This window comes from Diplotaxodon limnothrissa, linkage group LG20 (assembly GCF_057381915.1).
Source record: "Diplotaxodon limnothrissa isolate DT_005_m linkage group LG20, D_limnothrissa_male_GT1.1, whole genome shotgun sequence".
Taxonomy (NCBI): Eukaryota; Metazoa; Chordata; class Actinopteri; order Cichliformes; family Cichlidae; genus Diplotaxodon; species Diplotaxodon limnothrissa.
The window spans coordinates 26899417-26916860 of record NC_140615.1 but is presented as its reverse complement, the minus strand read 5'-3'; the positions used below and the strand labels follow the sequence as shown (position 1 = coordinate 26916860).

At 42.0% G+C, this 17444-nt stretch overlaps 1 protein-coding gene across 5 annotated transcripts in view; it reads left to right on the top strand.

The window, feature by feature from the left end:
- LOC146611081 (glutamate receptor-interacting protein 2-like) overlaps positions 1 to 17199 on the top strand; it is a 32858-nt gene extending 15659 nt beyond the window's left edge. For 4 of the 5 annotated variants that reach the window (XM_085343978.1, XM_085343977.1, XM_085343980.1 and 1 more), the window contains exons 10-24: positions 431 to 559; positions 762 to 923; positions 1464 to 1650; positions 7469 to 7614; positions 7702 to 7782; positions 8140 to 8203; positions 8650 to 8795; positions 9714 to 9858; positions 10171 to 10310; positions 10639 to 10821; positions 10909 to 11068; positions 12050 to 12164; positions 12480 to 12704; positions 14182 to 14328; positions 15386 to 17199. In XM_085343978.1, coding sequence (XP_085200104.1) covers positions 431 to 559; positions 762 to 923; positions 1464 to 1650; positions 7469 to 7614; positions 7702 to 7782; positions 8140 to 8203; positions 8650 to 8795; positions 9714 to 9858; positions 10171 to 10310; positions 10639 to 10821; positions 10909 to 11068; positions 12050 to 12164; positions 12480 to 12704; positions 14182 to 14328; positions 15386 to 15583 — 2228 coding nt within the window. In that variant the 3' untranslated portion in view covers positions 15584 to 17199. The remainder of the gene's footprint in view (positions 1 to 430; positions 560 to 761; positions 924 to 1463; positions 1651 to 7468; positions 7615 to 7701; positions 7783 to 8139; positions 8204 to 8649; positions 8796 to 9713; positions 9859 to 10170; positions 10311 to 10638; positions 10822 to 10908; positions 11069 to 12049; positions 12165 to 12479; positions 12705 to 14181; positions 14329 to 15385) is intronic. The other variant, XM_085343981.1, reaches the window with a different exon arrangement.
- Positions 17200 to 17444: the final 245 nt, after the last annotated feature.

Below are 17444 nucleotides of genomic sequence, written 5' to 3'. Positions count from 1 at the left end.
GCGTCACTTCCTTGCCATGTCCAGCAGTAGTCCGATTTCTCTTTTTGCACCTTTGGACTTTTTTGAAAATGAATGTAGAAGAATGATCTTCAACTTGAAATCATCCCTTTGGAAGCTTGCTACTAAGAGTAAGGATTTCAATTTAGATTGTAGATTGCTTCTCATAGAGCGGTGTGTTTCGAACTGATTTTCAGATGCTCAACAAAATACATTAAACCACAGGATTTAATCTAGCGTGCCATGACGAACACATTAAATATCAATTACTCTGCTCTGAATGATCCTTCCAGGCTCTGTGTGGTATGGTATAAATTTAGACATGGGAATGAAAGTGTGATTTCATGGGCAGAATTTTTAAAAATGTGGAAAACGGAGACGCGCCGCTGCTTCATTCATTCTGTCGGTGTGTTTTCCTCCTTGCTGCTTGCAGTAAAAGTGCAGAAAAGCAACCATCATCACTGGGACCAAAGCGGCAACTACTACCATCCCCCACATGCCAGCCACAGCAAGACATGGAGCAGCCCAAGCCACCCACACAACCAGCAGGACCACTGCAAATGTAAGTTATCACTTGTGACAGCACTGCTGCTGGCAAGACACCACAGCAGGAGCCCTTTCTTCAGTATGATTGTTAAATCTTTTTTCCAAGAGGTTTACCCCAACACTGGTTTCTTTCTTTTGTTGCATGTTCCAATGGTGCTGCTGTGGATGATGAATTTAGAGCTTACTGTACCAGCCTTTTGATACGTGTTTCCTTTCAGCTCTGGTGAGTGGTGGCTTCTCCCCTTCCTCCACAGCCACCTCAGGCTTCAGCAGCCAGGGTAGCAACACGCTACCCTGCCCCATCCTTCCCATCACTCCCACCAGCCCTCGGAGCTCCACCGGCAAGAGGAGGAACAGAAAGAAGGACCACAAGAGCTCATGTATAGCAAACCACCTTCTTTTTCCTCTTTCCCCTCCAAATTAAAGGCTTGGTTCAGTTCAAGTATTTTCTTATTTAAAACTGTTTTAATCAGGTTGTGCAGCTTTTTTTGGTTCCAGAAGCGCAAGATATACACCTTACCAATGAATTGGGTACAACTAAGCTAGTAATTTGTTGCAGGACTCTTGGATTACAGGGAGGGGGTTGTTGATTCAGCTCTATGGTCATTTGGGGGCAGCTGTTTGCTGTAAAGTGTCAAAATTAGTGTTTTGTTATTTGAGTGAACTGAGCTTTTAATATGCAAGCCACCTTTTTACTGTTTCACCCTGTTTGTGTGTGTGAACAGATTTGACTGATTGCTGACGTAAGCATGACTGACATAAACTCTGATTAAGTGACTCATTCCCTTCCCATTCCCATGTCATCTCTGTGGGCGCACGTCTTTTCCCCTTAACCTCCTCCCTGTCTCCCACAATCCCTTTCTTGCACTATTTGTCTGCCTCTGATGTGTCCCCTCCTTCCCTCCCTCCTCCTCCCACAGTATCTTTGGCATCGAGCTCTGTCGGCCCGGGGGGACAGGTTTTTCATGTGGAAACGAGCGAGGTCATCCTGAGGGGGGATCCACTCACAGGTTTTGGGATCCAGCTGCAGGGAGGTGTCTTTGCCACAGAAACCCTATCCGCTCCCCCGGTCATCCGCTTTATTGAGCCCGACAGCCCAGCTGAGAGGTAACGCAATGAGACGCCTAACAAGTAAACACACATCATGTAGGCAGTCACCTTGAACTAGAGTGCCTTATTGTTAATTATTCACAATGACCTGCCATTTGTGGGGGGAAGAAAGCCTGATATCTAAATGACAAAGAAATCACCCCTAAATTCTCCTATTCAATTTCTATACAGGATGCGTTGAGATTTTATATACTTGCCATCACTGACAGGATCAACAACAACTATGTGAATAGTTGGCAAACACCAAAAGCTGAGGCATAGGTTTCCATGGTCAATCGGCTCCTGTACTTTTGCCCATATAGTGTAATTTACAAGACAGATATTTGAGTTTTGAGCATCTTCTTGGCAAGGTTTGAAGTTACCAACAAGGTCATGTTGGAAGTATTACATGTCAGATTAAGTTTGCACATTTTTGGTTGGTTTGTTGGTTTTTGTGTGAGATGTTTTGGAGATATTGCTGCATGCATTTCGCCCTTCCCTTGAATATAAAGGTAGTAACTGATCATTCCTGTGGTACTCTATCAGCAGCAATGTCTATTTCCAGAAGTCAAACCCACTCAGTGAAAAATCCCATAAATCTCCACTTAAAAAAAGAGGCGTGTGGCCAGCCAAGATTACAGCGCTGCTGAGGGTTCAACCATTAATATTTACATTACATTACAGCTGTGTTCTGTATTGACCAAGACTCTGTGTTGCAGTCTAATTAACACGCAGCTCAGATGTGGCCAACTTGTAGTAGGCCTATCTATTGTTGTTGTGGTGCAAGATTAATGATGGTGTCTGCTGGCGGTGCAGGGCTGCCTCCCCTGGGTGTTGTAACATGATTAGTCCAGCAGCAGTTGGACAGGAGTGACTCAAGTACAGCATCTGACTGTGATGCTGTTGTCTCAACCTCCCCACAAGGTTAATGAGCAGCGGTGGTTAGTGAATTAATATTAGCTGACAGGGCCTCTGCGTTTGAACTCACAATTTAAATGTGTTATATTTTTTTACATTTTTTTTCTCCTTCATACATTTTTGCGTGCGGAGGTAGTTTTAAAGTTCACAAAAGGGCAGTTTTGTGAATGTGTTCATGTCGAGCCTCGGGCCTGCATTTCATGTTATGGATGGCATTTTAAACATTCACACTATTTGACATGTGGTGTTAAAGTACATGACACAGTGTGGCTCATCAGAGTTTCAAACGTGCCTTGCTTATGTTAAATGGATGCTTCCGATTGCTTTAGATTTTGGTGTGTGTGGTGACGTGTTTGGGATTCATTGTTACCTCCACTCAGTGGAGACAACATGGTAAAAATTAGGGGTGCAACAATACTCGTATCGATATTGAACCGTTCGATACAGTGCTTTCGGTTCGGTACGCATATGTATCGAACAATACAAAATTTGTAATTTTATCAACTTTCCTTCTGACGATGCTGCCTGTGTTGAGCGCTCAGTGAATCTGCGTTCGACTACTCCGCCTAGGCTGCACTGTCGAGCGCAGATCCACTGAGAGCTCAACACAGACAGCATCTCAGAAGGAAGAGTGCAGGGCAAGCTAGCAAGACAGAAGTTAAGCTCTCCTTGCAACATGGCAAATTGAACCTCCCCCACCCTCATTCAGATCTGGCGTTTGGAATTATTTTGGTTTTCATGTGACGTATGACCCTGAAGGTAAGCGCGTCATGGACTAAAGTAAAACAGTATGTTGGATGTGCCATGCAATGCTCAATTACATGGGTGGGAACTAGTGTGTTAGCGCAGTTAGCTCGTTAACGTGTTGGCCGTCTAGCCCCACGCACAGGGCGATCAGGGGTAGCTGTTAACGGAGATTTGCAGTGTTGTGGCGTTAACGTCATTTCAACGAGATTAACGCTGACAGCACTAGTGGGAACACAACGAATATGACTGCACATTTACCGCGACATCATCCTAGTGCAAAGACAAGTGGAAGCAGACAAAAACAACAAGCATGTATGCTACAAACTTTACCCGAGTCATTTAGACAGCCGTTAGCACATGATTCTCCTTATGGGGACCTGATATGTTTAATATTGTGGCGAGCTCAGACAAGGTGGAGACGGAGGTGTCGTTTGGTCTTGCTTCCCGTGAGCTAGCCAGGGAGCACAGCCGTTTATTGACATCTGCAGAAGAACACTGCCGCTAGCTAACTACTCAGCACAGCAACCGCATAGCAGCAACAACAACAACACACAGGGCGCCCTCTGACCCCGGAAGGACACACCGTCGCAGCGAGAGGGCGTCACCCGTCACTATGGCAACATAAACAAAACATAACTGTACAAACAGAACCCCGAACAGCCCTGACCCGCTAAGGGGTCAGTCGTCCCCGACGACCCCATTACCCCACACAAAGTCCTGCAAATGTCCAGGTGCCTTCTTTTGGCGCACCGGCCGGTCACGACCGGCGGGGGAAAAGTCACTCGGGTCAGAACATGGGGTGCCACCATCATCCCACTTCTGACACCAATGTGGCGAGCTCAGACAAGGAGGAGACGGAGGTGTCGTTTGGTCTTGCTTCCCGTGAGCTAGCCAGGGAGCACAGCCGTTTATTGACATCTGCAGAACAACACTGCCGCTAGCTAACTGCTCAGCACAGCAACCGCATAGCAACAACAACAACACACAGGGCGCCCTCTGACCCCGGAAGGACACACCGTCGCAGCGAGAGGGCGTCACCCGTCACTATGGCAACATAAACAAAACATAACTGTACAAACAGAACCCCGAACAGCCCTGACCCGCTACAATATGCTGCTGGGAATATAGCCCAGAAGAAGCGTATAGTATAGCTTTTATTTGGGAAAGAGACATTTCTCTGTAATAAACTCTCTTTTCCAAAGATGAGTGATTCCTCAATCAGATACAGGGCTCGCAAAATCGCTAGCCCGACGTCCTGGGGCTAGCGATTTTTTTCAGTCGGGGTACCAAAATCTTTCTCTCCCCTGCCCGTCGGGCTTTTGTAGGAAGGAAAAATATATGTCAATGCTTTTGCATTCTTTCGGAAATGTAGCTGGGTAATTATGTCATTGGCATCGATGAGCCACTGTCAATATGTGACATATTGAAATCGCGTTTGAATTTGCGCTTGTTTTTTTGCTTTCACTTTGCAATCGCACGAACTGTGTGTAGAGAGCGACAGCACTGATCTGTAAGTGATGATAATTTGTGCACCAATTTCTCTGACATCGTCTTATTAATTGTTAGCTTACTATGCAAACATGACAAGTGAAATCTCCCGCAGCAAGCTTAAACATGTGAGAGGTTGATCGCACAGAGAATCGCTGACAGTTATGTGTGGGTGTGTGTGTAAAAGCAGCAGGATATATATTTTAGTTCTGCTGAGCCAAATAAGACAGGTCAGGGTGAAGAAGTGACAGCCGAAGAAAAGCTTACCACAAAACGGAGAAGTTATGACAAATCAGACTATAAGGCAAAAAGAAAGTGCAACTTTATGGTTTCATGGACAAAAGAATTTCTGTGGCTGCAATATGACGAGCTATATGACTGCGGCTGCACATAAGTGGTCCGCAGGTGCGCATTCGCTGTAAAAAAAAAAAAAAACAATAAAAAACGCGCACAAGATATGAAGTTGCAACGCGTGTTTGCATACATAAGATTTTCTGGAGGAGGACAGACATTTGTTTAGAACTCTTAAAGATGTCGAAGAAGCTCATTTAAGCAATTACTTTGGTGTTCCTCCACCTCCAAACAAATGTCAGAAGGAGTCCGAACCACAAAAGCAGCACGTATTCTCGGAAAAGTGGTTGCAGGAGGTGAGCTGGCTTCAAACAAATGATGAACGCACAGAGATGTGGTGCGGAATGTGCCGTGAAAATCCCACTCTAGTGGACAAAAACAGTGCTTTTTATATGGACGCAAACGCGCGTTGCGACCTCTTATCTGGTGCGCGTCTTTTATTTTGACAGCGAATGCGCACATGCGGACCACTTATGTGCACCCGTATAAATAACATGATGTTCTGCCAGGTGTATTGTTGGTTTTCTCTCGATTTCTGAGTCGACAAGCGCCTTTGTTACTGGGACCAGTCATTTTAAGAAAGGCCCCATTAGAACCCATGAGAAATGCAAGAAATACATTATTGCTCAGTCTGCAATATCTTTCCCAGAACAAACACAGATTGCAAATAACATACTAAAAATAAACCTGAAAAATCTGTTTAGAACAGTGTACTATGTTGCAAAGAGTGAACTACCACTGGCAACATTTAGCAGTCTTTGCAAACTTCAAAAAGCAAATGGCCTAGATCTTGGTTCCACTTGTCTCTTACCCGTGACTTCAGTGGAAATTTCAAATTCAGGATCTGACACAGACTGATTCATGTCCTACACAGTTCTTACAAGTTCATAGAAATTTCTGTTCAATTAGAACCAAGTATTTGAGTTGATGATTGTAATTTTTATACAATGTTGTAATTTGTTTTTCAACAATTTTTGATTAATGTTTTATTTCCTTTACAATATTATACATTAAAGTATAATATTGTAAAGGAAACAAAACATCAATCAAAAAATTGCTCTTTTTTTTATTCTGGCTGCTTAAATTTATTTTGGGCTACCAAAAACTGAAGAGTCCCTGCCCGAAGGGCTACCAGGGATTTTGAAATTTTGAGAGCCCTGAGATATATTTATTTTTTTAATTACTTTTGTTTCAGCAACATTAAATTTAAAAACTGTACTTTTGCCTTAAAATATATATTTATAATTTTAATAAATGACAAATTAAAAAGGCATGAACATTTTTTTGTATCGAAAAAATATCGAACCGTGACACCAAAGTATTGAACCGAACCGTGAATTTTGTGTATCGTTGCACCCCTAGTAAAAATGATACCCGATGAATATAAACTTGAATCAATATCTGTAATAATTTTATAAGACAATAAAACAAAGATTTTAACTTTTATTTATATTTTTTAAGCTGCTTTTTGAAAGAGACTACCAAGTCTACTGATTTCACTCTCAGAGATCCTGCGTCTGGAGGCAAAAACTCTTCTTTACGTCTCAACCATATATGCTGCACAGCCAGCATGCTGTGATCACATGACCTCAGGCACCTCCTGGGGATGTATGATTGGTGCTTCTCCATGCAGAGCTCTAAAAGTAAAAACCAGAATATTAAAGTGAACACTGACGTTAAGGGGGATCCGCTGGACCTGAATTAGGAGACTTGGTTATAAACCTGCTGAAATGACACATTTTAAGACAAACAATGATTTGATGAGTGTGACACGATGAAGCTCAACATGGCAACAGATTTGAAGTTATTTAAAAGCAGGAGCAAACCTGAAACTGAATGTGAGCATCCAGAGTGAAAGCTAAGTCAAAGGTTACCCAAAGGTTAGGTTTCACATAGGTTTGGCAGATATGGCAACAGGACCTAGATTGCCCGTGACCTTTGGGACAAATCTGACAGGGCCAGAAACAGACTTGTTTTTCCCTTCACTGAGGTGAAGAAAATTGTCAGCCATGTCTAAGCAACATCTGTAGATTTGTCCTGTTTAAAATAACGTTAGCTCCTGTTTCCCCCTGGAAATAAAAAAGAACATTTAAGATTGTCATAAAGGGAGGATTTATTTCAGGACGGTTGTATTAGTTTGAACTAAAAAGCTGATATTTTGTCATTTGTTCTCAGGTTTCTCTGGTTTTAAAAACAAAACTATCACACTCTTGAGAACACGACAACCTTTTCTTTTTCTTCATTAAAAAAAAAACACATTTTCAAACAGTTATGGGCAGAAAGTGAAATTAAAATCTGTTCTTTTCATATTTGTGTGTTTTGCTGCGTGAAGGTGTGGGCTGCTGCAGGTTGGCGACAGATTGTTGTTCATTAATGGGATCCCAACTGAAGATGGCACTTTGGAGGAAGCTCATCAGCTGCTCAGAGACTCTGCTCTGGCTAACAAGGTCACACTGGAGATTGAGTTCGATGTTGCAGGTATTGCACAGGAACAGTAACTTCATATTGTGAAATCGTATAAGCTTTTCCATTTTCCCTTTTAACATTGTTCTAAATCTCAATCAGAGTCGGTGGTTCCCAGCAGCGGCACTTTCCATGTTAAACTCCCCAAACGGCGAGGGATGGAGCTGGGCATCACCATCAGTGGTGGGTTTGTTGAATGCGAGACACCCAGAAGGGGGCAGTGTTGCTCAAAATGTTTGCATATTGAAACTCTCCCGTGAATCAATGTTCTGTGATCCATAAAAAGGAGAGAGGGAAAAAAAGGCATGAAGCTCATACCTCATTACCTCTGAATAATACTGGCCTGTACCAACAGTCATCATTACCCTGTCTACTCTAACCATCTTTAAACAAAAAAAGACACAAGCAGGAAGCCGACATTGACAGGGCAACAAAACGAAAAGGAAACTAAGAGACTAAAGTGCTTAGTTAGTTAAACTGGTTTAATCGTCATATCTTGCTGCCTGAAATGTCAAAAAAATGTATTCTGTTTTTTAACAGCGAGTAAAAAACCTGGCAAGCCCCTCATCATCTCTGACATCAGAAAAGGAAGCATTGCGCACAGGTATGTGCTGTCATCATGTTGAGCTCATAATGTTGAATGATTTATTAGTCCAGCTTTTTCAGGGCTGGGTCATACTGATATATATATATATATATATATTTTTTTTTTTTTTTTTTTTTTAATAGAAGTCAAACTTCTAAGACTTCTCAACACTTCAGGGTGATCTAGGTTTTCTGGGGCTAGGTGGGATTATTAATTACAAAATTACATTTTGTCTATCCACTATATAACAAAAGCCTAATTGGATTGAGGTTTAAAAACTGGATCAGTAGGCCACAGCAACTTCATTTCAGAAGGGCTCAGTGTTGAGTAGGCTGAGGGTGAGGTTACGGTCACCCCCAAGGATCCCACTGAGACATGAAGCTAATAGGATTCTGACAGTGAGTCGGGAGGAGTGGCCGGTCCCAGTTTAACAGTTGTGATCTTCTTGCTCTTGGGTCCTGCAGAACAGGCACTCTGGAGCCCGGAGACCGGCTGCTGGCCATCGACTCGGTGCGTCTGGAAAACTGCACAATGGAAGACGCGATGCATGTCTTGGAACAAGCAGAAGATATGGTCAAACTCCGAATCCAGAAAGATGAGGACAACATTGGTACACGAACCATTTAAAATACATTGCACTGTCGGAGATTAAACCAGATTATCCCATTAGTTGTTTGGTTTGATAGGGGTCCTGGTTTGATGTCAGATATTTGTCAGTTGGTCGCCCTCTAAACCTCTCGGGTGGTTTCATTTAATAATAATAAAAATAAAAAAAAATTACAAGTGCTCCAGTTTATAAGAAAGTGAACCTGAAGAATAAAGGTCTCGACCCACTGTGTGAACCAGCGCATGACCACAGAGACTAACTGTTACCCTTATCTAGATCAGGAAACTCTTTGGTGCATGCAGGCAACCTCTCAAAGATTTGTGGTCACTTTGAAATGTCATTGCTTTGAAATGAAAAGCAGTTTGTTTCTGTTATCTGTGACAATAATATTGACCACACAGGAAATGACAATGAGTCTTGTCAGCAGTGAAGAGGTGACTCGGTGACGATTATGGCCTTCAAGGCAAGCAAAAAGGATAAAAAGGCAATTTGTCATTCTCCGCCAGTTATCTTAATCTTTTTACTTTATTGGCCAGTGTCAACATTTCTCTCAAACTCATGTTCCACATTTTCATGGATCATTAGTTGTTGCTCATGAAATACTTGATCGGTTTGATGCTAGATTTACAAAAGCAAACAAACATAAAAATGTGGTTTCATTTCATAAACAACAGCTGAGTGACCTCAAACTCTTCTGTGGTGCATTTCTGGAAAAAAGAAGCTCGTGTCTCACATACCCAGAGCCCGTGCTGGCTGACTGGTTCTTACACTGGAAAAGTTCCAGTTCTAATATTGTACGGTTTAATTTTTAATGTGAATACTTCCTATTATCAGTCGTTCTTTTGATAATTTGTTTTAAACAATTTATTGTAAGTCTTCATATCTTGAGTGTACATTATCCTCTGTCCTTGCATGCTGTAGATGAGTTGGAAATGTCAGGCTCCATAATCTACACAGTGGAGTTGAAGAGATATAACGGACCACTGGGCATCACTATTTCTGGCACAGAGGAGCCCTTTGATCCCATCGTCATTTCTGGCCTCACTAAGAAAGGCCTGGCTGAGAGGTGAGTGAAGGGCAGGGCGTGACATGTGGAGCTGCAGGGGGGGTTCAAGGTAGTAGTACAAGAAAATGGTGCTGCATTGACCTTAAGCCAGGTCATCTCTTGAGTTGCCTCTTTCTTCTTCTTTTTTTCTTTCCTAATAAATGAGACAGTAAACAATGGCTGGCTAGTTTTTTTTTTTTTTTTTTCTCCTGTAACAAGACGCCTCTTTGTTTCTGTCTGGGTCAGCATGCTGGCAGCCTGACAGCTCTCCTGGCCATCTCTGTTGGTACTGTCTGGTAGATCTCTGCTTCATCTGCTCTTCTAAATCTGCAGGACTGGAGCCATCCATATAGGGGACCGAGTCCTAGCCATCAATGGTGTCAGCCTGAAAGGAAAGCCACTGAGTGAGGCCATTCATCTCCTGCAGATGGCCGGGGAGTCAGTCACCCTCAAGATCAAGAAACAAGCTGATCGTATATATTTTTTCGTTTGTTTTTCATTGTTAGGGGAAGAGAATGAACCAAATTTTACTTTAATTGTTTTATGGATCTGAGACATTATTCCTAAGTAGATCCTTTATTTAAAAAAAAAAAATATTCTGGGGCTTTTAAAGTCCCTCTTTGCGTGAAGCAAATTCTTTTCAAATCTTTACAAAACACCTTGTTGTCAAAGGAATTAAGAGATGAGGGACACAAAAGGCAGAAAATAAATGCTTCTGCTGTGGAAGTGTTGCAGTGTTTTACTCAGGTGGTGTGAAAAAGTGCACATCTTGTTTCATGCCAGCTCACTGTCCATTCCCAGAGTCTGACGGCCGACGGCCTTTAGAAAGAGAAGCTGCGTTTTTGAGCGACACAGAGGATGATCTGACAGACTCCCAGAAGACCAGTAAACACTCAGAGCTCTACTCTGCCACTATACCCAGTATAGACTCTGCCATGAGCTCCTGGGATAGCTCGGGGTTTGATGCAGGCTACAGTAGCCAAGGTGAAATCTAATGTTCACGAGCAGTCTTCAGATAAACCACATTCTCCTGCACATCTAATGAGATTTTTCTTTCTTCTCTTCATTTAGGGACATATCTTCACAAAGGATCCGATATACTGCTCAACCCAAATGAGTGGAGGCGCACAAAGCACAGGAGCCAAACCACTTCCAGTTCTGCAGGCCTAGTCCACCACACCTCATTGTATGATGGGAGATTCACAGAGGATGAGTGGGACAAGATACCTGGGTAAGTACAGAGGCCCTGAGGTCCATCCCAGACATTTAGTTTGGTGAATGTCTGAGGGTGGGTGATGCTGGTGCAGTTGAACAGGGACAGCATTAAACACAGTATTAGCAAATAAAATTTAAAAATCAGTATTTTTAACTGGATGAATCTGTCAGGACTGGCTTTGTGTGTGTGCAATGTGTCAGGTTGCAGCTCAAATATCCTTATTCAGTAACATGACAACACCCAAACCCACCTCATCTGTCAAACATGTGCAGTTGTTTTTGCTCTTGTGCTGCGTGGTCACACACCTTGGTGGCTTCTTGTTTCCGACATCTTTGTCAGTTTAGCTTTAAGTGGTTTTCTTAATTCAATAATATGTTGTATAAGCAAACTCTCCTGTGATGTTTCCTTTCCCTGATCGTTAAGGTCACTCACAAAAGTGCATTCTGGATTATTTTGTCATTTTGTGTTGTATGCCTTCATGTTTTTGGGCTTTTTCCAAACTGTCCTTTTCTCTTCTTTCTCAGGTATTCTCTCTCTCATCTGCTTTACTAACTGCCCACAAGCTCTTTGGTGTTTCACATGTGTACATCTTTTTCTGTCACCCCTGTCCGTATACAAAAAAAACAGTTTCCTCAGAAAAACATCCAAAGAGCCCAAGGATCAGCCTTATCTGTCTCGTCACACTTCTTCTTTTTTTTTTCTTTTTCCCCCTGAACTTTTATGTCATGTGCTTTAGATTTCCTGCTTTTTTGGGGGGTGACGTCACTTTGTGAATTTGAAGTCTTTATCTTATTCTAATGGACTCCTGCGGCTTTTGAGCTGTTACAAGAGAAAGATTTTACATTAAACCCTCACTGTGGTCCTGAGAGATTCTCAGAAGGACTCTTCAGCTTTGCAGCCCCAAAAAAAACTGCATTTCCCATGCTGCCTTTGTATGCAGCGCCAACATCCAGACTGCAGGACTGCTCTCATGCTTTGGTTCCTGCATTGTCATAGATTTGTCAGCCCCCCTCGTTGCCATGGCACCCTGAACCAGGAAGACAGCTTCTGGTCCCAGGCTCTGCAGGACCTCGAGACCTGCGGCCAGTCAGAGATTCTCAGGGAGCTGGAGGTAGGCCCGCCTGTTATCTCCATCCCCCTTCTGTTTCAGTTTCCTCTCTAGCTTTGTCCTACTTGTGTACTCTCAGACTTGCATTGGCCTAAATGAACATGCCAGATGAAGCATTACGATAACCATCATCGCTATAATCTGTTATTAAATCTGACAAGGCAAGCTGGGCACCTGCTGCCATGCTGACTGCAGAAGGCTTTTGCACAATGCCTTGGCCTCTAATCTATGTGTGTGAATCTAAATAAGTCTTTGTTCCTTTTAAATCATTTATTTTTTTAAAACAAATGTTCTAATAATCCCTCTCTTGTCTTTCAGGCATCCATGACGGGTAGCGCTCTTAGTCTGTACCTAGATGAGACCAAAACAAATGAAGACTCAGTGTTTCCCTCTGAAATAAGTCCAATCAAGAGGGAAGGAAGCCATGGAGAAACTATAAACAAAAGCAAACTGAACATGTCAACTGGAGCCGGAGATGTTTCATCCAGGGTCAAAGGCGACAACTCTGAAAATTTGCTCCCTACAGCTCTGGCACTGCACAAGGTGACAAAAAGGGTCATGAAATAATTATTTAATTTGAAGAAAAAAAGTTATTCTTAACGCTGTACAGTAATTACAGGCTGCGCGTGTGTGTGTGCGCCTCGTGTCGTTGTCGTCGTTGTTTTCGTCCCAGCCTTTCTTGCCCCATAGAAAGTTTTGACACTTGTTGTTGCCATCATATTAAAAATTTGCTATTTTTTGTGAAATTGTAAAATGTTTAAACATTAGAAATGTTTTGTATCCTCTACTGTGAATAAAATACAGGCTTGTGAGATTTGCAAATCATTGCATTCTGCTTTTATTTGCATTTCACACAGCATCCCAAAATTTGTGGAGTTTGGGTTGTATGTGAGAGATCAGCTACTCTAACTTTGGATATCTCCTCACACGTTCTGGTACATGAGACAATTTTTCACGAAAACCAAAGTTTAAATACAGTATCTCAAAGACTTTGCATTTACAAAATTAATACCTACATTGGTATCTTGCGTGTTATCCGATTTGCAGGTTTTAAACTTGAGCTGTAGTAATAGGCCTGCCAGTGCACGCACACTTGATGAACATGGAACAGCATGTTCTGTAAAAATCGGTGTGTAATGCGTGTTTATCTCTTCTACGTGACTTACCTCGTCGGGACTGGCACATGAGACAAATTCATGTGATGCTTTACCTGAGTATCTGTGAAACTTGTGACTACACGCCCACTGAGAAGTCTGTTTGGCGTCATATGTGCATCGCACCATGACTGGGAGTAATAGAGGGCATCAGTCCTGCAGTGTGGAAATTAACAATATTTTTAGTTGACACAACCTATATGCTATCATGGAAAAATCACCAAGTACAAGCTTAAACCTGCTTTATTTGGTTATGGTTAAAGCTGCCGACCTTGTTTTAGGGAACATGGAAATTGAGAAACAAAGAGCCATGTGGCTGTGGGCATTGTAATTGTTTAGTCTTTACACAGGGAGTGGACACAATAAAAGACACAATGTACAGTCCAGAGCCAGGTCAGCTGTTTAAACTAGTTTCCATTCTTAAGTTATTGTCGGGTGTCCGGTTGCTTAGTTTAGCATTATGTACAAACAGAAAATGATCTCATCTAACTCTTTGAAAGGCAGTGCTTAATGCCAAGTACCAAAATATCTTGCAAAACGTTTTCCAGAGAAGTGATCACCAAGAAACAATAGCTTTTCCGTGTCTCATTCAGACACTCTACTTTGATGTTTCCCTTTTCAAGAAAATGTTTAATGTCAAAGTCGCCTTATGACTCAACCGTCAATGTCAGACCTGAGTTGTTTGGTTGGGGGTGGGGGGGTTGTTACCTCTGCTTCACCTAAAGGCATACAAATATTTCTGTAGTGTTTTATTTTTCTTCACAAAAATCTATAGCTGGAGTACATCTTTCAAAGCCAATGAGGAAAAAGGTTCCAAATGCTGAAGAATGTTTTATCTATGACTGCAATTTGCCCTCTGTTTATAGGTGACTATAAGAAAGGATCGCGAAAGCCGTGACTTTGGTTTCAGTGTGTCAGACGGGCTGCTGGAAAAGGGTGTCTACGTGAATATGATCCGGCCTGGTGGCCCAGCTGACCAAGCAGGGTTGAAACCTTTTGACCGCATTCTTCAGGTACTGTTTGCCTTTACAAAAAGGAAAGGGGGGGAAAAAAAGTTTCACATGCTGGAAAATGCATTTGTTTTTTTGGGTTTTTTGCAGCAAGTTGGGTGAGAACACTGAGACGTTTCATTTACACTCACCAGCTGCGTTGTTAGATACACCTTGATTATTCAGTCCTGCACCCCACTCTACAACTTCTCTCTTCCAGTGATGCCCCCAAAACCCTCCATAGTGACCATGTCTGCTTCCAGACCATCAAAAAATAAACCAAAAATCTGCAAATAATGTTTTAAGCATAAAAATTCACAAACGACAAATTCGCAGCAAGGTGAATATGCTTAAGTGAATCACTATCGAATCAAAACACAGCCCACAGAGGAGTGGCAGCAATTTTTCATTCCAGCTTATTGACTAGCCAAAGACACACAGTCATAATTCATCGGAAAGCAACACTCTTGGGATTAGAAACATGACGTGGCATTACCTTGACCTCCAGTAAGACTGTGAGGAATCCTGAAGTTGTTTTTGATGAGGATATGCTGTTCAAGGCTAATATTTTAAAAAAGGAAAAAAAAAAAAAAACAGGAAAAAAAAGCTTGTCTTCATATTAAATTCAGAATTAAACTTATAATCTTTCTCCACGTGCAAGGTCACAAATACTCCCATTTTATCCTAAAGATCTCCTAGTGTTATGTCACAGCAAAACAGTGCTTATAGTTGCTGGGGTATTTAAAAGTAGAATGGGAGGCAGAGCCTTCAGCTTTCAGGCCTCTCTTCTGTGGAACCAGCTTCCAGTTTGGAGTTTGGGAGACAGGGAAACCACTTTACTTTAAGCATTAGGGGTGGATGAGGTCACCCTGAAACCTCCCTCAGTTACACTGCAAAAGACTTAGGCTCCTAAGGGATCCCACTGAGTGTTTCCTCTTTACTCTGTTGCTACTGTTTATACACCACTTTGCATTTCATCATTAGTTGTTTTTATGAAATAATAGCTCTCGTCCACCAAATGACTCTTTCAGGGAAAAGAAGTGTGTACTGAATAGTAAAAGAACTGGTTGTCATTTCCCAGGTGAACCGTGTAAGGACCAGGGACTTGGACTGTTGTCTAACTGTGCCCTTAATTATGGAGGCCGGAGACAGCCTGGAATTGGTCATTAGCAGGAATCCACTGGCAGCAGCAGACGCAGAGCTGCCAAACGACTGTGACGACCCCTCAAACTCACTGTTCTGCTTCCCCAACCACGGGAACAACATAGTTGCCCTCTGACCACAAAGAGAGATTCTAACTCTGCAGTATAGGGGACCTCTCTTGAACACACACACATCACGTGGTTAAGCCCGTCACATTGTACCTCTCAGACACACCTTCACACTCATTTTCAGCACTCAGCGCACATCCACAGACTCAACCACTTTCTTCCCCTGAAAGCATCGCTCTCTGTCTCACAAAGTCACAAGTGCATGTGTTCACAATTGCCAGTTTTAGTCACTGTGTTCACATGATGCAGTTCAGGGGAGGCTCTGGCTTAAGGGCAGACTCCCCCACCCATTCCACCTCCACAGGCAAAGCCACATGCAGGCTTATATAACAGGGGAGTCATAGTGTCTGACGGAGCCAGGATGTCAAATACACAAGCCTCGGTTCTAGAGAGGCTCGAATGCTCATTGCATTCACTGCACAAGTTACCGTTTTCTTTAATAGGTTTTCTCATTCAAGGACCAAAAACCTAGCTCTGTTTTTCATTTACACATTTGCAAATAGAAGCCCCAAATGCAGTATTTCATGTGCATGTAAAACGGTCATACAGAGACACAAAGGTGCGAGTAGGCTCGAGATTCAAGGAATGTTGCACCTATTTGAGTTATTTCACCCATGACTTGGCTCACTGCCCTCGTTTCCAGTCTCTACTCCACACTGCCTGCCCTAGAGATGGGACAGTGCCTCCAAATAGACAAATGCTGTCTGATACTTGTGAGTATCATTAGCCACATTTTAAATTCCCTTATGTTAATGTCACAAATTCATAGAAAGGCACTTAATTCTTAGTTTTTAGTAATTTCATTGCTTCCGAATCACCCTAGATATCATGCTTTATTTATTTATTTTTCTGTTGACAGATTTTCAGTTTCACAACATTTGCATTTTTCTTTTTTATTTGTGGCACCACATTTGCACCATTCCACTTTTAAGAGTTCCTATGTTCACATTTTTCACATTACTGTATGACTTTGCATGTGGCATTGCACCAGAATGACTTGGGCACTGATGCTTCCTCAAGTGAATTACACCTTTTCCAAAAAGGAGGATGAAAAGTGTTTCATTCATCTCACTCAGCTGGCTATCAGGTTATTTTTCTCTGAAGTTCCTACCAATATGTGTAAGCATGTTAAGCATGCATATGACTTGTTCGGTGAGTAAGTCACTCCATAATACGTATTGGAGTGTTATCAGTTTCCTTCAGCAGGATCATGAGCGCTTATCAACATGACACTGTTTTTATAAAAGCCTCTGAAGGAAATGTGACCTGCTGATTAAGCAGACTGCCTGGAAACAAGCATTTGTTTCACTGGGTGTGTTTGGCTCATGTGAACGTGTTTTGAGTTGGTCTGTAGGTTTCTCATAACGGGAAATTGCATCAGAGTCATCTGTGAGGCTGTAACCTCTTAATTTAAATTAAATGTCATATTTTTACAGTGGCCTGTTTTTAAGGTTTTACAGTAATTTATGCGTTGCCCCTTTTATTATAGCGTAAAATGTCATGTATGCAGTGCTTTATTTTTATTGACATGCACATCGCATGGTGTCTTGATGTAAGCTGTGATGCTGAATGTGATTTTTTTTTTTATTATTATTATTTTTTTTTTTTATAAAACATCTACATCCTCCCCAAATATGTCAGGTATCATTTCACAAGAACTTGAAAAATGTATTGGATATTTTATTTTTGTTTAATTTATTAAGTAAGAAATGTATTTCTTTTTATGACAATAAAGTTATGAGATTACAGTTGACTGATTTCTGGTTTGTGGTCGTTAATTTGATTGTCCCCGTGTGTTTGCATTAAAGCAATGAGTTACCATGACCTGGTTAACACTTGTACTTCAAGATGATTCAGGTTAATTCCTTG